The following is a 23,310-nucleotide window of genomic DNA, read 5'->3' on the forward strand; positions in this document are numbered from 1 at the left end:
TGTTGGTGGTTGTCCTTGAGTGGATTATGTTGGTGGTTGTCCTTGAGTGGATTATGTTGATGGTTGTCCTTGAGTGGATTATGTTGGTGGTTGTCCTTGAGTGGATTATGTTGATGGTTGTCCTTGAGTGGATTATGTTGATGGTTGTCCTTGAGTGGATTATGTTGGTGGTTGTCCTTGAGTGGATTATGTTGATGGTTGTTCTTGAGTGGAATTATGTTGATGGTTGCAAACACTGCCAAACAGTGAAATAAAGATAATATGAAACATTATCCCACTCAAAAATAGGTTATAGTCCAGATGAAGAATCAAATTCACTGGTCCATAATAAATACAGGTCAGTGGTCTATTGCATTGAGGGCAATGTGGTGTGACCAAATTAGCCAATCACAAGCTGCAGTTTCGGTCATGTGACAGTTTTTGACAGATTGAGTGATTGACAGTCAGTTTTCAAGACCATGTGGACGATACGGTGGCAAGGAAATTCGCTCTTCGTTGCAAAAAAAGAAAACCAGGTGTGTATATCTCTGAATACTCTGCATAAAAAGGAAGATATTATTCAAACAATGTTTCAAATATTTAAATAGTTATTAAACACTTTTTTGTCTTTTACTGTTTCATTTTAGGCCGAAATCCGTCGACGAAAGCTGGATTCAATGGTCGTGAATTGAACAGTATGTGTTAAATAGTCTGTTATCTGTTAGTTATTGAACTAAAACGTTTATCAGCTAAGCTAGAATTGTTCTGCCTTCAGTATTCGTACCAATAAGTGTCAATTATTAAGGCAATAAGTGTCAATTATTAAGTGCAGAAAAGTAAGTCCAATTTTTCAGCGTATTTAAGCCGCTGCTAGGCGCTGCCGTTTAGACCATATATCTTTGATTTTTTAAGTTTCCTTTGTTGTAAGCAAAGCTAGAATAGCTTCAGCATAGTTTTCGTAACGATTTCTACTAATTTGCAGAAGAATTAGGTCCACATTCTCAGTTTTTCTATCGAGTTTCCATGTTGCGACGCCGTTGTTTTTTTCAACTGTTGTAGTCGCCGCCGTTTAACTTTTAGAGCATATTGTTTAGTTTTTCAAGCTTTCTTATAGTGTAAGCAAAGATAAAGTAGTTCTGCCTTAGTATTTGTACCAATTTGCAGAAGAATTAGGTCCACATTTTCAGCGTTTTAGCGAGTTTCCATGCGTGTTTGCAACGCCGATGTTTTTCAACTTTGTGGTCGCCGCCGTTCAACTTTTAGGACATTTTGTTTAGTTTTTAAAGCTTTCATATATTGTAAGGAAAGATGAAGTAGTTCTGTTTGAGAATTCGTATAAATTTGCAGAAGAATTAGGTCCAAATTTTCAGCGTTTCTAGCGAGTTTCCATGCATGTGCGTGTTTGCAACGCCGGTGTCTTTTTTAACTTTGTAGTCGCCGCCGCCGTTCAACTTTTAGATCATATTGTTTAGTTTTTAAAGCTTTCATATATTGTAAGCAAAGATAAAGTAGTTCTGTCTGAGAATTCGTATAAATTTGCAGAAAAATTACGTCCAAATTTTCAGCGTTTCTAGTGAGTTTCCATGCATGTGCTTGCAACGCCGGTGTCTTTTTTAACTGTTGTAGTCGCCGCCGTTTAACTTTTAGTTTTAGAGCATATTGTTTAGTTTTTGAAGCTTTCTTATATTGTAAGCAAACATATAGTAGTTCTCCCTGAGTATTCGTATCAATTTGCAGAAGTATTAGGTATTTTTTGGTGTATTGGGGCCGCCGTGCGGGGCTTCAATCTCGCGGCTCGCCGTCTTCTTTTTTTAAATGAAGGTCTTGAAGCACGCTGCAGCGGCATTTATATTTATACGACAGATAATGGACGTTTGTGATATCACTGCAGCAAGGAATTGATATATTATGTTTATTCATTTAAATGCGTTTGATTTAAATCACGCCTTCTGCTATTTGATCCCGTAAAAATGTGAATTCGCATGTGCTTGGTTCCATTTGCCGGTGTTCATTCAGGCAAATTAGATTAAGAATATTTAACTAAAATTTACTTGGTGTGTTAAAAAGATGAAAAAGGGGCGTTTAAAAACCCCAAATGACATTATATAAACCAGGCCAAATGACAGCACCCTATAAATCGTTTTTTACCCACACAAAGCCGGTTAATAATCAGCAAGTGTGTAATAGACCTTTTCGGTAAAAACGTCACAACATTATCGTTTTAACTTTTAAATTTAAACTGATTTGTATTTTACAAAACTTACATTTTCTCTACCTTGTCTTTTTACTGAGTGTTTTTTTATTTGAAATGAATACAATAAAGCAACATGAGAGACACCTATTGTTGGTTACTTATTAGAACACCCTGAATAATTCTGTATATTCCTATTTCCTATGGTATATTAACATATACTACCATCAGAAGTATGGATTGATAAGCATGTGGATATTGTGCTTATACTGTACTTATTATCACTCTTTCATTTATTCATTTTAGTTGTGATGATGGAGAAATGCTACCATTTTGCATGCAAATACAAAATCTAAAATAAAATTCAAACCAGACATTTTATGCAATAAAAATCAAACCAAACATTTTATGATATTACCAGACATTTTGAGGCTCCTCTGTTTTTAATTTTCAATTTTTGGATTGCATGCAGCTCAGATCCCAACCCTTGGTTACATCTTGCATGTTTTGTCAGGAGTAATGAGTAAGTATAAGTGATCAGGGGCCCGGGTCATTTATACTTTCTGTATGCTCGACTGACCTAGTCCGGCATAGGCAAAATATTGCTCTTGGAGCACACAAAAAAAGAGATGCATGTTGAGATTAAAAAGGGGGTATAATGGTCGAGTGTTAAATGTCTGTCCCATTTTTGAATGAATGCATGTGTTAAATCTTGCTAAATTTGCATGTAATTTCGAAAATGCATGAAAATTTTGTATTCGCATGTACAATGAGCATCGTGGTGAAGATGATGTTGGTGGAGCTCATGCAGGTAACATACCATAGGTGAGCTTGTTTCATATCATTTCAGATGTTAAGAAATGAATCATTTCAGATGATGATGGACCAGCCGACGATGACTGATGATGATGGACTACCCGATGACGATGACCAGCAGACGATGACAGAAGATGATGGACTGAAGACAAGTTTGATGGGTGGTATTATTCAGTTTTCTTGCATTCTATCCTGTGCATGCTTGTTTTCCTGGTGGTCTGCACTGAATGTGTAATACATTAAGTGAAATTCTTATTTCCCATTTTGACATTGATGATAAATAAAAATTCCAGATTGCATGCAGAGCAATTAAATTAATGTATACAGCATGTTTGATTCTTTGAAAATGCATGTTCCTGTTTTATCACTTAATGTGTAATGCAATTGGTGAAATTAATGCATGATATTACTGAAGTATCCAATGGTGCGGCTAAAAATGATGAAGCATGAACTCAACTTGAAGAATGGAATTCGTACACAGGTAACTGTGAACAAGAACCAGGTACGCATATGATTGTATTTGTTTGTTGGCACATAAGGCATTAGCATAAAAAATTTGCAACAAAATATTACAGTAATGCGCCACAAGATTGATTTCTGTAAGTGCATGTGCGAATGAAAATAGCGAAAATAATAGCATGAATTATAGGTGGTTGATGTATTTTAACAGGTATGAGATCCAAAATTAGCTGTGAAATATTCCAGTTATGCATGCCACAATTTAACATAAAGTACATTGTTCTAATTAGAGTAATTGACTTTCTAAGTGCATGTGACAGCAAGATAATAGCATGATTATAGATGACCGTAATATAACTTATCTGAAATTTTCAAATATCCAATCTCATTTGTTACCTGAAGTTAACATAATACACCAAAGTGTTTAAAAAGCGAGTGTCCAGAATGATCTTTGCCAGTGCTTTATGGGCAGAAGACTCTTTCTTAAGCCATGGCTTCTTTCTCTCACTTTCATTAAGAGGATCATGTTCACATTTTCCACCATTTACACCTTCCTCCAACACCCACTCATGCTCATCAACAACATGGTGAAAATCCAAATACAACATAAGGTGACTACATATTAACACATGTATGTACAGTTTGTACGAACTAGATAAGTATTGCTGCAAAAACCAGTAGTACTTCAATGTGAATCTTACTTTGAGATTTTTTGAGTCATTAGCACATGTTTTTGAACAATACCAAAAATGGTTCCTTATTGATGGTGCCCACAAGGTCAAATCTGCATTGTCTTTAGATTTAGCAGCCTAAAGAATAAAATCAATTCTAAATAAAGAAAGTTTTTTAACTAATTGCTGGTTGATATCTTCAACACTTACAGTAGTGATTTTCTTTGCAATGTTCTTTGCTCCATGCCACACATCATTCTGATGTGTGACCTCCTTATATTTCTCTTCCCTTTCTAAAAAATGCAATAATGCTTAATTAATAAACAAATGCATGTTGTAAATATTCCCTCACTGTCTTTTAAAGGGTAAACACAATTAATTATATAACATTGTAATCAATCTGCAAATGAAGTTGTTAATATATTGAAAGTCTGACAATATTGATTATAACAGGTTGAACTATTAGAGTTTAGGAATTGCCATATTGTTATAATGTAGATACTTACTCATCAATGCAGCAATTTCAATATGACCATCAGTTACCACCTCCTTCATAACTATTGGTGGTGCAAGCAGTGTGTCCATCTTTTTTTCAAACCCAATCCTCTCCATATTATTGCTCTTACCAGCAGCTTCTCTCACATCAACCACATTCATTTGCAGTATGGCACGATCATTGGTATCAGCCAAGCTGTAAGTACAATATTGTGCACTATGGCCAGGCGAGTCATTCCTTCCATCACCACTCAATATAACCTCTTTGTTCTCTCTTTCTTTCCAACATTTCTGTTTGTGTTCTTTCCAGTAGTCATTAATGGCAGGGATGATGTACAACTTCTGATACTGATTGAATAATATTGATGAGAAATACTGCAGATTACAGAAGTTGAACATCAACCCCACCTTGGCGTAGGAATTGCCAGAAAACAACAAAGCAGAAGCAAGCACAAGGTTGCCTGCTCTAATCTTGTTGCAAGAGGGTTGAGCTGCCCATCTGCCTCCAACATGACCAGACCTACACCCCCAAGATACGACCAGGCATGTTCCAACATATGTTTTCTTATAGCTCAACACACGGCCACATCCTTGTCGTTTACAAACACTCCCATGTAATGATGTTATCAAAGCTATAAGAGTGTCTGTAAACACAATACACTTTTCCTTCTTGATTGCATCTTCAGGACTGACTTCTTCCACAGTAGAGATGTATTCTGGTTGAGTCCTCTTATGTTGCTGCTGTTGTTGTTGTTGGGTTCCAACATCTTCTGTGGGCTTATCTCCATCATGTCCACAGATTGTCACATTGAGCAAGTCATCCAGTAATGGCACGTCAAAACCCGGGGGACATACACTACAGTAAAATGGCAGTAAGAGATATTATTGAACGAAATATTTTATGCCATATTCAGTGATATATAATGTGTATATTTATGTTTTAAATCAATAAGCATTACAGTAGGAATGTCAGAAAGATTATTATTGAGGTTTTGCATCATCACTTACTCAAGAGAATAGTCCGACAAAACCTGGTCTGCCTGGATAGTGTGTTCACCAAAATTGTCATTATCATATCACTTTCATCATCAGAACTATCATCTTTGGCTGTCAATGTTCGACTGTCAGAAATCAAACTCTGACCCGACCTGAGATATAAACACATATTGCGTATTTAAAAAGTAATACTCTCTGCGCAAAACTTTGCATGTATGGGTTTCAAATTATAAACTCAGTAATCACAATAAGTTTCAAATTACCTGATAGAATATGATGTTCTAACATCCGACAAAGCAGACAATGGACGCAGTTTTAACTATAAAATATTTCATACGAATGTTTTATGCGAATATTTTAAAAAATAATAAATGTTTACGTTTTTGGAGCAGCACTTTAAAACATATGTTCTTACTGGGAGAAGAAAAATATTTGGAAGGTGTACTTGGCGGCATATCCGTTGATTCCATTACCGTTTCGGTTTGCGTCTCTGCATTGCTAAAGTGAGTTCAACACATACATAAAAAGCATTATCAAGTAAACAAATAACACACAAAAAAGGTCAGAGGTTTTATCATTTTATACTTACCAAACTATACGATTCATCGCAAGATAGCTGTCAAGAAGCATATCCGCCACATCCTTGTCTGTTCTCAATTTATGCTGCTCCTTAAACGCTCTCCATCGAGGGAAAGAACCCAACAAATACACTTTAGAGGCATCTCTACTAGCATAATATTCTTTTCTACTCGACGACATGACTCAGTGCTCTTGAAAGATTGAGAATTTCTTTCTTAAATTGTCGGCTGGTCATGGTTTTTAGACTGAACAATCCGGGGGATTATCAACTTCGGGTGGAGTCCCCAGGCTGGCGCACGCGCAGAAGCCGTGTCTTTAAAACAGGCAAAAAAATAAGAAATTTCAACCGCTCTTCACCGCAATTTCGGCTCTCTTCACCGCAATTTCCACGGCTCTTCACCGCAATTTCCACCTCTCTTCACCGCAATTTCCACCGCTCTTCACCGCAATTTCCACGGCTCTTCACCGCAATTTCCACCGCTCTTCACCGCAATTTCCTTTCGCTTCTACGCATGTGCGAGCTTTGTTTATATTTTTCGTTTTGGTGTGAATCCATTTCATTTGCACAACATGAAGTATCCAGAAACTAAATTAAAATGGCAGACATCAAGAGTGAAGAGTGGAGCTTTATAAAACCATTCAACAATTGTCTTTTAAAAGACAACCAAATAAATATTTTGAAAAACAACTACTGGGAGATATCTCCTGTAAGTTTGTCGATTTTATCTAAGTTTGAGATACTGTGTATAATTATTTTTACAGTGATTGTTGGATGATTATTGAATTTGGATAAAAGATTATACTCAGATAATGATTTTGTTTATAAAATACCTTCGTACTCTGTTCTAATATTGCAGGATTCAGATTTATGAGCAAGATAATCATGCTTCAATGGTCAAAGTAGCTCTTCTGAGTGTGTTTCATAGACATCAATGCCATGTGGGTCAACATCACTGAATGAAACTGCTTCAATACGAAAGCTTACAAGTGAAGATATAGATAGGAGAGGATTTTGATGGCGAGTATGGTTATCGAATGATTGAACTTTCAAACCTAGCAAGTGCATTTCAGTCCTTGCATAATTGGGAATTAGGCGGAGAGTTGAAAGTTACCGATGATGAGTCTCGTAGATATGGAAATAGCACAGTCATTGTCGAGTCAGATATTGCAGAGATTGCTGTGAGTTATGATAGCACATGGTCTAAGCGTGAGGGTTCACTGCAAACTTTGGAATTGATTTTGTTATTTCGGTTGACACAGTTGAGGTTCTTGACTATAGTTTTGAATCCAAATTATCGAAGTTTGACATGTATGCATTATTGATAATTGGTGATAAAGTTGCCAACCTTAGTATAAATTAATATATGCTAATCACTGAGTAGCATGTACGCGCACAGAACACAAATGTTGGGCTACCTATCGTATTACATGATGTTTCACCATTCGTTCTCTCACTTCTCTGAGCAGAAAAAAAAAATCCTGAAAATTCAACCAAATTCACCACAAAGAAAAACCACGCCTCGTGTTTTAATAAGTCACTGTTGGTATCTTTTTCTTGATTTACTCAACTATATGGATCGCTTCTGACACTTCACCCTCGCAAAATTTCGTAGATGCTTTAATATTTGTGCATGGTGAGACTGAAGTGAAGACTTCTAAAAATCGGACAATTCATTGATAATTGTCATGTAATTTCCTGGTATAACATCCCAACCTATACATTGTAGTTAAAATATGATAACAATATCAACCTCAAATTCAACTAATATTTTGTATGCAATCAAGAAAAATTTGGAAATGCTGGTTGTTAATTTTACTGCAATTATTACACAAGATATGATTACACTCCTTTATAATTACCCAATCCTGTCAGAATTGCTATCACATGTGAATGCAATATAATTTTTGTACACAATATAATTTAATTATTGTTTTCAGCATAAATTATGCCTTAAGAGGCCTTCTCCAGACAACATTTATTGCAAGCTATATGATATTTGCTCCAATATTTGGCTATATTTGTGAAAGATACAGTTGCAAGCTCATTATGATCTATTGCCTCGTTATCTGGTCCTTAACAACATTTCTTAGCACACTACTTAATAAACACCTATGTAAGCTTTTACTGATTTCATACAGTGAGTTAGAAGTCAGATATGTTAAAAAAAGAAGGAAAATGGTAGGTTAATGAATAGTTTGGTATGTTCTTGGTTCAAAAGTATCTTCCGCTTTAGTGGTGGCAATAATTTTATAATAGAGAAAACACAGGGTATGTAAACATGTGAAATAAACATGTTATTACTTGATGTGTTTCAGGTAACTCCAATCTTGGGTGTGCTTCTTATCATCTTGGGCTTTATATCTGTTGTTTGAACCTGTCTAGGGGCAAATTGAAAAGAGTCAGGGTGATATTGTTGCAGACAAGGATGTTATCATTCGTCGTTCATTGTTGAATGATGCGAAACATATGTTACGCTGGTAGGTGATTTTTAACAACAGATGTTGCTTACTGCAGGATGAACTGTTTAGAACTGACAGAATTATCCAATGTAAATATAGTTAGTTTGTGTAGGTTTCCTGCTGTAGTAATGCTGAATCAATAAGAGATGATCCAGTATGCCATTCCTTGTTATGCCCTTGATCCTAACTTTAAAATATATTGTTCTTTCTTATGTAAGTTAAACATGTATATCTGAAATTAAACATATAATTATTATTTCCGTAAAGACATTTCTATCATATAAGTGTTAGCAATTGTCTTGTTTCTTTGTAGATACAGACAGAGCCACAGCATCGGCAGTCCTTATATTGTGGGTTTGGTATGTAATATACAATTTCTTTTACCTAAAGCTGTGAATCACCGACACGCCCACTTAATCTAATTATGACGTCACTTCCGGTCAGCGGGGCTTATTTCGCTCCTTCCTTACGCTTTGACTTTGACTTCCGCTTTTTCGATAAGCGTGGTAAGACACGCCCACTTAATCTAATTATGATGTCACTTCCGGTATGCGGGGCTTATTTCGCTACTTCCTTACGCTTTGACTTTCAACTTCCGATTTTTTGTGGGCGTGATCAGACACGCCCACTTAATCTAATTATGACGTCACTTCCGCTTGGCAGGGCTTTTTTCCCAACTTCGTTACGCTTTGACTTTCGAATTCCGATTTTTTGTGGGCGCGATCAGACACGCCCACTTAATCTAATTATGACGTCACTTCCGATATGCGGGGCTTATTTCGCTACTTCCTTACGCTTTTACTTTCAACTTCCGATTTTTTGTGTGCGCGATCAGACACGCTAACTTAATCTAATTATGACGTCACTTTCTGTGGGCGGGGCTTATTTCGCTACTTCCTTACGCTTTGACTTTCAAATTCCAATTTTTTGTGGGCGTGGTCAGACACTTTCAACTTCCGATTTTTTGTAGGCGTGGTGAGACACTCCGACTTAATCTAATTATGACGTCACTTCCGGTGGGCGGGTCTTATTTCCCTACTTCCTTACGCTTTGACTTTCAACTTCCGATTTTTTGTGGGCGCGATCAGACATGCCGACTTAATCTAATTATGATGCAACTTCCGGTATGCGGGGCTTATTTCGCTACTTCCTTACGCTTTATCCTTCAACTTCCGATTTTTTGTGGGCGTGATCAGACACGTCCACTTAATCTTATTATGACGTCACTTCTGGTGGGCGGGGCTTTTTTTGCTACTTCCTTACGCTTTGACTTTTAACTTCCGATTTTTTTGGGCGCGATCAGACACGCCCACTTAATCTAATTATGATGTCACTTCCTGTGGGCTGGGCTGATTTCGCTACTTCCTTACGCATTGACTTTCAACTTCCGATTTTTTGTGTGCGCGATCACACTCTTAATCTAATTATGACATCACGGGGCTTATTTCGTTACTTCCTTACGCTTTGACTTTTAACTTTCAATTTTTTGTGGGCGTGGTCAGACACGACTATTTAATCTAATTATGATGTCACTTCCAGTGGGCGGTGCTTATTTCGCCACTTCCTTACGCTTTAACTTTCAACTTCCGATTTTTTGTAGGCGTAGTCAGACACACCCACTTAATCTAATTATGACGTCACTTCCGGTGTGCGGGGCTTATTTTGCTACTTCCTTACGCTTTGACTTTCTCCTTGTGGGCGTGGTGGAAAATGCCCACTTAATCTAATTATTACGTCACTTCCGGTGGACGGGGCTTATTTTGCTACTTCCTTACGCTTTGACTTTCAACTTCCAATTTTTTGTGGGTGCGATCAGACACGCCCACTTAATCTAATTATGACGTCATTTCCTGTGGGCCGGGCTTATTTTGCTACTTCCTTACGCTTTGACTTTCAACTTCCGATTTTTTGTGGGCGTGATCAGACACGCCCACTTAATATAAATATGTCATTTTTGGTATGCGGGGCTTATTTCGCTACTTCTTTACGCTTTGACTTATGACTTCCGATTTTTTGTGGGCGTGATCAGACACGCCCACTTAATCTAATTTGACGTCAATTCCGGTGGGCGGGGCTGATTTCGCTACTTCCTTACGCTTTGACTTTCAACTTTTGATTTTTTGTGGGCGTGGTCAGACACGCCTATTTAATCTAATTATGACGTCATTTCCGGTGGGCGGGGCTTATTTCGCTAGTTCCTTACGCTTTAACTTTCAACTTCCGATTTTTTGTGGGCATGATGAGACACGCCCACTTATTCTAATTATGATGTCACTTCCGGTTGGCAGGTTACTTGTTAATCAAAATTTCTTTTACTTACTCCGAGGAAGAACGCCAATAGCACCTTCTGCAAATAATCGCTTTCTGGTGTGCGATTCACCTGTAATTAGTTAAAAGGCATAGACATATTTATGTTATATATATATATATATATTATATATATACAGTAATTTATATAATCGTACCTGCAAACCACACATGACACATTGTATATCGTTTACCTCTTGCAGGCATTTCATTTGCTTGCTCGCACACGTTTTGATCGCCAGTTGCTATTGGGGTTGAATCGGGAATTTTGTCTTGGGAAGTTCTCACGTCTGTTGTATTGTGATCTAATATAATTGGAAAGAGCAAAATAATGTAAATGAATTGTATGCCGGGCAGAAACAGGTATTGCATTGAGTCAGGTGCACGCAACTGTTGTAACGAGCATAAATATTCGCATGCAAGCTGAATAAGTCAAATAAAACGAACCTATTTTGGGTCTCTTTATTATTTTTTGAGCGACTTCAATGGCCTGTAAATTAGTCACAGAAAAATTTGTAACGCTTAAAACTTTATAACATTGTTAAAACATTAAAAAAACTACAAAAGCATCAAACTCGTTAGTAATTCGTTTTGATAATTTAATATGACATACCCAAGCAAATGTTTCCTTTTCTTGGAGTCAGGTTGTTATATCTAGCCTTTGTGTTCGGTGTAAGTTTCTATTTGAATAGTCAAGGATACACCGTGAAACACAGATTAGACAAGTCGTTAAACTGCTCATACAATCTCCTAACTGAGTAAGCCAGCATACCTCTGTAAAACTGAAGTCAAGCTCCTCTTCACTTTCGGTAGGTGCAGTTGTATTTTCGCGATATTGCATGACTTGACTATTTTTAAATGCTATACAAATGTGTTATCAAAGGTTTCAAAACATTTAATATGCTGATGAAATACTCAATAGTAATCCTCATTGATTCTGTTATTTCTGTATACCTTCTAACTTTATCCTCAACTCGTTTTTCGAGAGTGTCCAAGCTTTTGCAAACTTCGTCCGATATTGTTGTTGCTAGATTGTTGATTTATTCCAGATCACTCTCATTGGGGGCATCATCCCGAATTCCACTGGCTAATGAGTAATATTGTTAGAACAACAATTACATTCAAGATACAAAACACGCCTAAATTTCGAACCAGAAAGAATTGCATAGAAATTTATTTAAAGCTTTCTTACCATACGCTATCATATGTTGCGTGAATGGCATCAGTTTCCCCAGAGGAATTCGGTACGCTCTTTTCTGGCAAACGTGTTTCCTTTTAATCATTTGCTACAAGGTGCATTCCCTGTTTTTGCCGAAGTATATCCCTATTGTCCCCGGCTCCAGTACAAGCGTACTTTGCAATTCTTTGAATTCCTATTAAAACAACAAACATTTTGTGAAATGCAGTCAAAAGACCGTGTTAGACTCCAACACTGTACGTGTTACTCACTGTATGTGAAATATGGACAAAACTGTAGAAAGCAGTTGACAGTAGCTCAATGCCTGGAACCTTCATCCCTTCGATATTCTTGACAGTAACTTTAGGGTGCAGCCATGAAAGAATCTTAAAAGAGATCAGCAAAATCTGTGAATGTTATATCCAAGGAAATCGAACACTGTGTATATGGCGCCATTTAATACTTTATTTTGTCCGGAATTTTTTTTATGTAAATAGAAAAATGAAAGAAAACAAACCGGGTCTTTTTCCTTGGCTATCTTTTCAATGATGTTAGCTTCTAGCCTTTGCATTGTTGAACGTATACTGACTGTCTGCACCTTTAATAACTCGCCGCATGCAAACAATACATAATCTTTGGTGTTCGCTTGGTTACCACACGAGAAACGTAACTAAAATGAGAAACATAAGTCATGTAAAAATGAGCTCTATTATTGAAAACTAGTCCGATCTATTTTTTGCGAGTTATTTGAGTTTCACATACCAGAGCATTTGCGACAAGTACCGCGGCAATACCAGACAACCACCTTGCCTGCACCTTCAGGTCGTTTTCATCGAAGATCGCTTGGACGACCTCTTCGACAATTTCACGCGCATGTTCAAAAACCTCAGCTTATAACTCCAGGTATTTAATTGCCCAGACAAGCAAAATACCCTATATAACAATGACATATATTGGTCATGGATTTTGAAGGTATAGTAGCCTAAAATAATTTATGGTTAAGTTGAAGTACACAACGTTTACATTTCCATATAGACTAAAATATACCTTGTTTTCTTGCATGAACTCTTGCATAACCTTCAGTTGCTTGTCGTCAAACTTGGCTTGTTCATTCCGTTCCTCGTTCCAGCTCACGTAATTAAACCTAATAACTCTCCCTACTAATCTACAATGAAACAGATTTCGAAGGCTAAATGTTAATAACGTAATTTCAGTTTAAGAATTAAAAGACAATTCATTTAATTGCATAAGTGTACTACCGGAAAACTTCGGGAGAATTCGTCGATATTAACGTGGCGGCCTTGATGGATGTCATCCCCACCTTATTTAATCCAGACATCAGTCGCCCTTGTGCTTGCAGCAGAAACTCGCTGAAGTTAACATTGGTTTAGGGTTCATCATTTAACCCCAGTCGTTCTCGATGCTATCTCTTGCATTTTCTTTCTATTAAAAATAATTGAAGTCTGCTTTTCAAACATTTGCGAAAAAATTTTTTTATACACCAACGTATAATTTTAACGTGAAACTCACGTAGATGTCCCACATGTCTGGGAGTCTCCACCACTTAGTAACATTACGTGCGATCCATTGGGAATTCCAACACCCCGAGCAAGGAGATTTAGACTCTCCGATTTCCCTATGCTCCTTTCTTCGGAGAATATCATGCCAATAGAACTCTCTTCTAAATGACGAAGACGTTAAAACAAGGTAACTATGAGAAAGAATTGCAAAATGTTAATACTGTCTATGGTAGTACTGTACAGTGAAGTTATTTACGTCTTTCACTTTCCGCGATTGAGCTACCTGTTCATTCAAACAGTAACTTACTCCAAACATCTTCAGGATTGAGAGCATTCCTCAGCAACCGAGCCACAGTGAATGCTGTTGCCAGCAAAAATGAGTCCATATTAGGGCCCAAGCATTGCAAAAGTAGTATGAACCTTAGAAAAAAATGAATATATAATTAAAAATTATTTGGTATAATCGTTTATGTAGTCCAAGTGATACTTGAAAATAGTTGGCCAAAAAAGTCTAGTAGTGCGCTGTAGATGTTTCGTAGCCCAAAACACCGCATTTTACCTTGCAACAGAACGATTCAACTTTGCGTAATCGTTCAGTAAGCTTTCGTTAATTTGCAATTGGTGGTTTTTTAAAGACTTGTCCAATATTAGATACTTATGATCAATTGGATCTAACACTTTACCATTCTCAATATGCACCTGTAATAATTGAAATTGAATAATTAAATAAACTAATAAGAGAACGTTCCCAGGGGCTAAACAAAATGCTTTCAGTTGGAGAAGGATATAAACTAAACGCGAACTTTAGAAATCAACAGATCTCAATATTCTAGTTTTGGTTGTTTCGTTTTAGAATAGTTATGTTTTTCTTTCAAATGCACAACTAGGTAATTTTTATACAAGCGTAATACAACATACATCATTGGAAATAATCCAGTATTTATTCCCTTGGTATCCCATGAAACGCATTTCATGGAAAACCCTTTTGTTCTCTTGTTGGAGAAGTCTTCTTTCAGGTAGCAGGCGTACGAATGAACGACAGCTGACGTCATGTGCGGCCCCAATAAGAACGTTCCTTCTCCATAAGCAGCTCTTAATGAGTCAATGAAACGTTGCTTCGAGTCGAAACAATTGACGTTCAATACGATAAGTCTGAAAAAATCACCAGATGGCACATGCAATTGTATCGTTCGCGTAGTCTTTGAAAGCTATCTACTTCTGAACTATTTATAAGAACATGTTTGTACTTAAAATCAGGCACATTATAATTAATCATCGGAAATAAGAAGAAATTGGCAGAAATTGGTCAAAACGTGAGCACTGGAAAACTAATTTTTATAGAGAACTGAGCGAAATTTTCTTTCGAGAAAAAGGCGATCAAAACTTTCGCGGGCATTTTAGCGATGCCAGATTTTTCCACCTCCTACTTCTGTAAGCCTGTTCCTTACGCCTTTGCTAATCGCTGTTTGTGTTTTTTATTAATCTTAAGGTGTGAAAATAATTTCATTTAATATCAAAGCAAAAAAGTATATTATCAAATATTACTTTTGTATCCCGATACATATTTTATGTGTATCTATATAGGCCATGATAATGTGCCCTAATTATCACACATGCCGCTGCATCGGAAACGCATTGTGAAATTAGTATGGACAATGACGCGGTTGTTTAGAGCCTATATTCATTGTGTAAACTGGCTATATACGATGATGTGCATATTTTAAAATACATTTCGTTAGGTCTAGTTTATTCAATTGAGTAACTGTTAATCGTATACATCTAATATCGTATGTATGGAAATGCACAAGTCTGCGCAAGGACACAACAGGACCATTTTCATACTAAAACAAGAAACCACCCGGTACTTTAATGAGTGCGAAGAACTCGTATAAAAATCCCATTTACAATAAGCTTATGTTGGCCTAGGTTTACACTTTTGCCTTATTGTAGCGGCAGTTTGCGAACAAATTTCCTATTCATTCGAATCGTTTGTGACGTTTAAACAACGCGTCATTTCAGCTGACTTTTTTCGCTCGTATATATTGCCCTAATGTGTATATACAACTTCAGTAGTTCCATTTGTTTTTATACACGAAAAACTATATTGTGCACGCGAGCGTATTTACCATGCATAAAAAACTCCAGTGTGCGGAGAAATGTATATCGTTTAACACTACACAAACCTGATTGTAGTTTCCTCATCTTCGGAGGCTGAACCACAACAGCAAACCCAATGCCCAGCAGAATTTTCTTCTTCTTTCAGCTTTAGCTTCCCAAATATTTTGAGCGAGAAATCCCCAAACATGGAAAATTTTTTCCCATAGTAATTTTGTTGCCAGCCACACAAAACATTGTTAAAACACTTTCAATCTACATACAAACGAAGATCATTTAATATAGGGATACCAATTACCATATTCTCAATGTTATTGAAAAATAAAAATCTCGTTGCTCGCTTTACTAACCTCAGTGTCAGACATATTTATATACGTGCCGAAAGGTCTACAAACTTTCCCACTTGCCAAATAGTGAACTTGCTAAGAGTTGAAGGAGAAAGGGAACGCAAGCATATGATAACTGCTATATATACCATACGAAGATCACATGACGGCATAAGGTTAATCACACTTAATTAATGACACTTAATTAATGACAAACCATCTATATGGAGTGTAATATGAGACGGAAGGTGCATGGTAGCATATGATGGCAGGAAGTGCAGAAGTATATAATGAGGATATTACTGTGAAACCTTGTAATGTGTGTAAGTAAAACTTGTGAAACGTGCAAACTTCATGATTGCTTTCAAAGCAAAACTGTTGGTTTTTTTATGTTACATACATATACACACATCAATCGTTTTATTTCGTTTCATTGTTTTGAGTACGTTTTGTATTTCAAAGCAATGTTTGTGAATTGTGACATCCTCTAATAATGTTACTAGGTGATGCTGTCCAAGTTGTCAGGGAAAAAATGTCAAGCTTTTCAACGGCTATAAATAGACCACTTCAAAAATAGCGGCTATTAATCGCTACATAGATGTGTTACTATTATTAAAAGTATTAATAGTCACAAAAATGACAGTTGCCCTTGACAACTTGGTCAGCGTTCCCTGGCAACATTTCAGATGACGTCACAAACATAAATCTCACTGCTGCAAAACTTAAGGGCCTAATTCCACGGGCGCTTTTTCTCCGCGAAATATTTCGCCTGTTTCTTGTATGTTCACGAGGTTTACAGAGTGCGATTTAACGTTAACAGTTTTGTTTTCACTGAATAATCACATACACAACATGTTTTTCAGGATATTGTCTTGTATATTTAAGTTTCTGCCAGTTCCTTGTGATCAAATCAATAAAGATATCAGATATCACGATGGGCGAATCACTAAAAAAAAGTGTGCGAGATTTGCGGATTTCGAAAATCGATAGGGATTTTTACAAATTTTTGTGATAATTTTTTTTAAAGTATTCTTGTGACTTTATATGGATTTTAAGATCTTTTTACGGATTTTTAGGAATTTGTAGTGATTTTTAATGGAATTCTAAGGGACTTTTTAGCCTTTAGCTTAGGGAATTTTTTTATCTACAGGGCGTACGAGATTTTTAAGCGATACACCCCTCGATAAATCTCAATATCATCTGCATAGCCCAGCAACTCACTTTTCCTGATCGCATAAGCTAAATCGTTCATAAAAACAGTAAACAGCATAGGCCCCAAAATACTGCATTGTAGTACCCCAGCTGTCACACCCATCTAATTTGAGTATGCCTCCCCTAACTTCACCCGTTGACTACGACTTGACAGATAACTTTGCAAAAGGTTTACTGCTTTATCGCCCAAGCCATAGAATTTCAGTTTTTCCAAAATAAGTTCGTGTCGAAGACAATTGAATGCTTTACTCAGATCCAGAGCAACAGCCTCAATCTTATTATAACTGTGATAACATAGATAACATCGTCTAGTTGACGAAAACCGACCAAAATCCTGAATCAAGCACATGCTGCAGCCATCTTGCTTTTGGAGGTAAGGGGCCACGCTGCTCTTGTTCAATTCTGACATTGAAAAATAAAACTAAAGCAACGAAAGTGTACTACGACTGCTACGCTTGCTACGCTTGCTACGCTTGCTACGCTTGCTACGCTTGCTACGCTTGCTACGCTTGCTACGCTTGCTACGCTTGCTACGCTTGCTACGCTTGCTACGCTTGCTACGCTTGCTACGCTTGCTACGCTTGCTACGCTTGCTACGCTTGCTACGCTTGCTACGCTTGCTACGCTTGCTACGCTTGCTACGCTTGCTACGCTTGCTACGCTTGCTACGCTTGCTACGCTTGCTACGCTTGCTACGCTTGCTACGCTTGCTACGCTTGCTACGCTTGCTACGCTTGCTACGCTTGCTACGCTTGCTACGCTTGCTACGCTTGCTACGCTTGCTACGCTTGCTACGCTTGCTACGCTTGCTACGCCTGCTACGCTTGCTACGCTTGCTACGCTTGCTACGCTTGCTACGCTTGCTACGCTTGCTACGCTTGCTACGCTTGCTACGCTTGCTACGCTTGCTACGCTTGCTACGCTTGCTACGCTTGCTACGCTTGCTACGCTTGCTACGCTTGCTACGCTTGCTACGCTTGCTACGCTTGCTACGCTTGCTACGCTTTGCTACGCTGTACTCTTTACGCTTGCTACGCTTGCTACGCTTGCACGCTTGCTACGCTTGCTACGCTTGCTACGCTTGCTACGCTTGCTACGCTTGCTACGCTTGCTACGCTTGCTACGCTTGCTACGCTTGCTACGCTTGCTACGCTTGCTACGCTTGCTACGCTTGCTACGCTTGCTACGCTTGCTACGCTTGCTACGCTTGCTACGCTTGCTACGCTTGCTACGCTTGCTACGCTTGCTACGCTTGCTACGCTGGCTACGCTTGCTACGCTTGCTACGCTTGCTACGCTGCTACGTGCTACGCTTGCTACGCTTGCTACGCTTGCTACGCTTGCTACGCTTGCTACGCTTGCTACGCTTGCTACGCTTGCTACGCTTGCTACGCTTGCTACGCGCTACGCTTGCTACGCTTGCTACGCTTGCTACGCTTGCTACGCTTGCTACGCTTGCTACGCTGCTACGCTTGCTACGCTGCTACGCTTGCTACGCTTGCTACGCTTGCTACGCTTGCTACGCTTGCTACGCTTGCTACGCTTGCTACGCTTGCTACGCTTGCTACGCTTGCTACGCTTGCTACGCTTGCTACGCTTGCTACGCTTGCTACGCTTGCTACGCTTGCTACGCTTGCTACGCTTGCTACGCTTGCTACGCTTGCTACGCTTGCTACGACTGCTACGCTTGCTACGCTTGCTACGACTGCTACCCTTGCTACGCTTGCTACGACTGCTACGCTTGCTACGCTTGCTACGACTGCTACGCTTGCTACGCTTGCTACGCCTGCTACGCTTGCTACGACTGCTACTCTTGCTACGACTGCTACTCTTGCTACGACAGCTACTCTTGCTACCACTGCTACGCTTGCTACGACTGCTACGCTTGCTACGCTTGCTACGCTTGCTACGCTTGCTACGCTTGCTACGCTTGCTACGCTTGCTACGCTTGCTACGCTTGCTACGCTTGCTACGCTTGCTACGCTTGCTACGCTTGCTACGCTTGCTACGCTTGCTACGCTTGCTACGCTTGCTACGCTTGCTACGCTTGCTACGCTTGCTACGCTTGCTACGCTTGCTACGCTTGCTACGCTTGCTACGCTTGCTACGCTGCTACGCTTGCTACGCTTGCTACGCTTGCTACGCTTGCTACGCTTGCTACGCTTGCTACGCTTGCTACGCTTGCTACGCTTGCTACGCTTGCTACGCTTGCTACGCTTGCTACGCTACGCTTGCTACGCTTGCTACGCTTGCTACGCTTGCTACGCTTGCTACGCTTGCTACGCTGCTTGCTACGCTTGCTACGCTTGCTACGCTTGCTACGCTTGCTACGCTTGCTACGCTTGCTACGCTTGCTACGCTTGCTACGCTTGCTACGCTTGCTACGCTTGCTACGCTTGCTACGCTTGCTACGCTTGCTACTTGCTACGCTTGCTACGCTTGCTACGCTTGCTACGCTTGCTACGCTTGCCACAGCTTGCTACGCTTGCTACGCTTGCTACGCTTGCTACGCTTGCTACGCTTGCTACGCTTGCTACGCTTGCTACGCTTGCTACGCTTGCTACGCTTGCTACGCTTGCTACGCTTGCTACGCTTGCTACGCTTGCTACGCTTGCTACGCTTGCTACGCTTGCTACGCTTGCTACGCTTGCTACGCTTGCTACGCTTGCTACGCTTGCTACGCTTGCTACGCTTGCTACGCTTGCACTACGCTTGCTGCACGCTTGCTACGCTTGCTACGCTTGCTACGCTTGCTACGCTTGCTACGCTCTACGCTTGCTACGCTTGCGCTTGCTACGCTTGCTACGCTTGCTACGCTTGCTACGCGCTTGCTACGCTTGCTACGCTTGCTACGCTTGCTACGCTTGCTACGCTTGCTACGCTTGCTACGCTTGCTACGCTTGCTACGCTTGCTTTACGCTTGCTACGCTTGCTACGCTTGCTCGCTTGCTACGCTTGCTACGCTTGCTACGCTTGCTACGCTTGCTACGCTTGCTACGCTTGCTACGCTTGCTACGCTTGCTACGCTTGCTACGCTTGCTACGCTTGCTACGCTTGCTACGCTTGCTACGCTTGCTACGCTTGCTACGCTTGCTACGACTGCTACGCTTGCTACGACTGCTACGCTTGCTACGCCTGCTACGCTTGCTACGACTGCTACTCTTGCTACGACTGCTACTCTTGCTACGACAGCTACGCTTGCTACCCCTGCTACGCTTGCTACGACTGCTACGCTTGCTACGACTGCTACGCTTGCTACGACTGCTACGCTTGCTACGACTGCTACGCTTGCTACGACTGCTACGCTTGCTACGCTTGCTACGCTTGCTACGCTTGCTACGCTTGCTACGCTTGCTACGCTTGCTACGCTTGCTACGCTTGCTACGCTTGCTACGCTTGCTACGCTTGCTACGCTTGCTACGCTTGCTACGCTTGCTACGCTTGCTACGCTTGCTACGCTTGCTACGCTTGCTACGCTTGCTACGCTTGCTACGCTTGCTACGCTTGCTACGCTTGCTACGCTTGCTACGCTTGCTACGCTTGCTACGCTTGCTACGCTTGCTACGCTTGCTACGCTTGCTACGCTTGCTGCTACGCTTGCTACGCTTGCTACGCTTGCTACGCTGCTACGCTTGCTACGCTTGCTACGCTTGCTACGCTTGCTACGCTTGCTACGCTTGCTACGCTTGCTACGCTTGCTACGCTTGCTACGCTTGCTACGCTTGCTACGCTTGCTACGCTTGCTACGCTTGCTACGCTTGCTACGCTTGCTACGCTTGCTACGCTTGCTACGCTTGCTACGCTTGCTACGCTTGCTACGCTTGCTACGCTTGCTACGCTTGCTACGCTTGCTACGCTTGCTACGCTTGCTACGCTTGCTACGCTTGCTACGCTTGCTACGCTTGCTACGCTTGCTACGCTTGCTACGCTTGCTACGCTTGCTACGCTTGCTACGCTTGCTACGCTTGCTACGCTTGCTACGCTTGCTACGCTTGCTACGCTTGCTACGCTTGCTACGCTTGCTACGCTTGCTACGCTTGCTACGCTTGCTACGCTTGCTACGCTTGCTACGCTTGCTACGCTTGCTACGCTTGCTACGCTTGCTACGCTTGCTACGCTTGCTACGCTTGCTACGCTTGCTACGCTTGCTACGCTTGCTACGCTTGCTACGCTTGCTACGCTTGCTACGCTTGCTACGCTTGCTACGCTTGCTACGCTTGCTACGCTTGCTACGCTTGCTACGCTTGCTACGCTTGCTACGCTTGCTACGCTTGCTACGCTTGCTACGCTTGCTACGCTTGCTACGCTTGCTACGCTTGCTACGCTTGCTACGCTTGCTACGCTTGCTACGCTTGCTACGCTTGCTACGCTTGCTACGCTTGCTACGCTTGCTACGCTTGCTACGCTTGCTACGCTTGCTACGCTTGCTACGCTTGCTACGCTTGCTACGACTGCTACGACTGCTACGACTGCTACGACTGCTACGACTGCTACGACTGCTACGACTGCTACGACTGCTACGCTTGCTACGACTGCTACGCTTGCTACGACTGCTACGCTTGCTACGACTGCTACGCTTGCTACGACTGCTACGCTTGCTACGACTGCTACGCTTGCTACGCTTGCTACGACTGCTACCCTTGCTACGCTTGCTACGCTTGCTACGCTTGCTACGCTTGCTACGCTTGCTACGACTGCTACGCTTGCTACGACTGCTACGCTTGCTACGACTGCTACTCTTGCTACGACTGCTACTCTTGCTACGACAGCTACTCTTGCTACCACTGCTACGCTTGCTACGACTGCTACGCTTGCTACGACTGCTACGCTTGCTACGCTTGCTACGACTGCTACGCTTGCTACGACTGCTACGCTTGCTACGCTTGCTACCACTGCTACCCTTGCTACGCTTGCTACGACTGCTACGCTTGCTACGCTTGCTACGCTTGCTACACCTGCTACGCTTGCTACGCTTGCTACGCTTGCTACGACTGCTACGCTTGCTACGACTGCTACGCTTGCTACGCTTGCTACGCTTGCTACGACTGCTACGCTTGCTACGCTTGCTACGCTTGCTACACCTGCTACGCTTGCTACGACTGCTACGCTTGCTACGACTGCTACGACTGCTACGCTTGCTACGACTGCTACGCTTGCTACGCTTGCTACCACTGCTACCCTTGCTACGCTTGCTACGACTGCTACGCTTGCTACGCTTGCTACGCTTGCTACACCTGCTACGCTTGCTACGCTTGCTACGCTTGCTACGCTTGCTACGCTTGCTACGACTGCTACGCTTGCTACGACTGCTACGCTTGCTACGCTTGCTACGACTGCTACGACTGCTACGACTGCTACGACTGCTACGACTGCTACGACTGCTACGACTGCTACGCTTGCTACGCTTGCTACGCTTGCTACGACTGCTACGCTTGCTACGACTGCTACGCTTGCTACGACTGCTACGCTTGCTACGACTGCTACGCTTGCTACGACTGCTACGCTTGCTACGACTGCTACGCTTGCTACGCTTGCTACGCTTGCTACGCTTGCTACGACTGCTACCCTTGCTACGCGTGCTACGACTGCTACCCTTGCTACGCTTGCTACGACTGCTACGCTTGCTACGACTGCTACGCTTGCTACGCCTGCTACGCTTGCTACGACTGCTACTCTTGCTACGACTGCTACTCTTGCTACGACAGCTACTCTTGCTACCACTGCTACGCTTGCTACGACTGCTACGCTTGCTACGACTGCTACGCTTGCTACGACTGCTACGACTGCTACGACTATTACGACTGCTACGACTGCTACGACTGCTACGCTTGCTACGCTTGCTACGACTGCTACGCTTGCTACGACTGCTACGCTTGCTACGACTGCTACGCTTGCTACGACTGCTACGCTTGCTACGAATGCTACGCTTGGTACGCTTGCTACGACTGCTACCCTTGCTACGCTTGCTACGACTGCTACGCTTGCTACGCTTGCTACGACTGCTACCC

General features: G+C 41.2%; 2 protein-coding genes and 4 long non-coding RNA genes across 8 annotated transcripts; 1 reads left to right on the forward strand and 5 right to left on the reverse strand.

Annotated features, from left to right (window-relative positions):
• Nucleotides 1-430: 430 nt before the first annotated feature.
• LOC114528810 lies at nucleotides 431-2,562 on the forward strand. Its single transcript, XR_003687534.1, has 3 exons — nucleotides 431-515; nucleotides 627-674; nucleotides 2,477-2,562. It is a non-coding gene; the product is annotated as an uncharacterized LOC114528810 (long non-coding RNA).
• A 3,123-nt stretch (nucleotides 2,563-5,685) lies between these two features.
• On the reverse strand, nucleotides 5,686-6,570 carry LOC114528808. The gene is made up of 4 exons (XR_003687533.1): nucleotides 6,197-6,570; nucleotides 6,023-6,105; nucleotides 5,871-5,926; nucleotides 5,686-5,759 (listed from the first exon to the last, which is right to left on the reverse strand). It is a non-coding gene; the product is annotated as an uncharacterized LOC114528808 (long non-coding RNA).
• Nucleotides 6,571-8,495: 1,925 nt separating this feature from the next.
• LOC114528729 lies at nucleotides 8,496-11,523 on the reverse strand. The gene is made up of 5 exons (XM_028550406.1): nucleotides 11,516-11,523; nucleotides 11,401-11,474; nucleotides 11,112-11,258; nucleotides 10,967-11,026; nucleotides 8,496-8,565 (listed from the first exon to the last, which is right to left on the reverse strand). Exons 1-5 carry the CDS (start codon nucleotides 11,521-11,523, stop codon nucleotides 8,543-8,545), a joined length of 312 nt encoding a protein of 103 aa, XP_028406207.1. The 3' UTR covers nucleotides 8,496-8,542.
• Nucleotides 11,524-11,582: 59 nt separating this feature from the next.
• LOC114528786 lies at nucleotides 11,583-11,935 on the reverse strand. Its single transcript, XR_003687529.1, has 3 exons — nucleotides 11,908-11,935; nucleotides 11,726-11,814; nucleotides 11,583-11,633 (listed from the first exon to the last, which is right to left on the reverse strand). It is a non-coding gene; the product is annotated as an uncharacterized LOC114528786 (long non-coding RNA).
• Nucleotides 11,936-11,948: 13 nt separating this feature from the next.
• Nucleotides 11,949-13,509, reverse strand: LOC114528787. Of its 3 annotated transcripts, none has more exons than XR_003687532.1 (7): nucleotides 13,390-13,509; nucleotides 13,178-13,295; nucleotides 12,893-13,063; nucleotides 12,648-12,800; nucleotides 12,403-12,516; nucleotides 12,151-12,326; nucleotides 11,949-12,040 (listed from the first exon to the last, which is right to left on the reverse strand). It is a non-coding gene; the product is annotated as an uncharacterized LOC114528787 (long non-coding RNA). The 3 variants fall into 3 exon arrangements; XR_003687530.1 differs by having other exon boundaries at nucleotides 12,146-12,326; XR_003687531.1 differs by having other exon boundaries at nucleotides 12,146-12,326; nucleotides 13,452-13,505.
• An 18-nt stretch (nucleotides 13,510-13,527) lies between these two features.
• On the reverse strand, nucleotides 13,528-14,644 carry LOC114528730. The gene is made up of 5 exons (XM_028550407.1): nucleotides 14,569-14,644; nucleotides 14,210-14,349; nucleotides 13,958-14,070; nucleotides 13,661-13,811; nucleotides 13,528-13,573 (listed from the first exon to the last, which is right to left on the reverse strand). Exons 1-5 carry the CDS (start codon nucleotides 14,617-14,619, stop codon nucleotides 13,528-13,530), a joined length of 501 nt encoding a protein of 166 aa, XP_028406208.1. The 5' UTR covers nucleotides 14,620-14,644.
• Nucleotides 14,645-23,310: the final 8,666 nt, after the last annotated feature.

This window comes from Dendronephthya gigantea, unplaced genomic scaffold (assembly GCF_004324835.1).
Source record: "Dendronephthya gigantea isolate DGI-Jeju-01 unplaced genomic scaffold, DenGig_1.0 000051F, whole genome shotgun sequence".
NCBI classification, from domain to species: Eukaryota; Metazoa; Cnidaria; class Anthozoa; order Malacalcyonacea; family Nephtheidae; genus Dendronephthya; species Dendronephthya gigantea.

Coding starts and splice junctions, on each gene's coding strand:
- LOC114528729 (XM_028550406.1), bottom strand. Junction 11,259..11,400: donor AATAAAGAGACCCAAAATAG/GTTCGTTTTATT, acceptor CAATTATATTAG/ATCACAATACAACAGACGTG. Junction 11,027..11,111: donor GTGTCATGTGTGGTTTGCAG/GTACGATTATAT, acceptor AACTAATTACAG/GTGAATCGCACACCAGAAAG.
- LOC114528730 (XM_028550407.1), bottom strand. CDS start 14,619: ATGCGTTTCATGGGATACCAAGGGAATAAATACTGGATTATTTCCAAT. Junction 13,812..13,957: donor CAATCCTGAAGATGTTTGGA/GTAAGTTACTGT, acceptor TTCGTCATTTAG/AAGAGAGTTCTATTGGCATG. Junction 13,574..13,660: donor CAGACATGTGGGACATCTAC/GTGAGTTTCACG, acceptor TATTTTTAATAG/AAAGAAAATGCAAGAGATAG.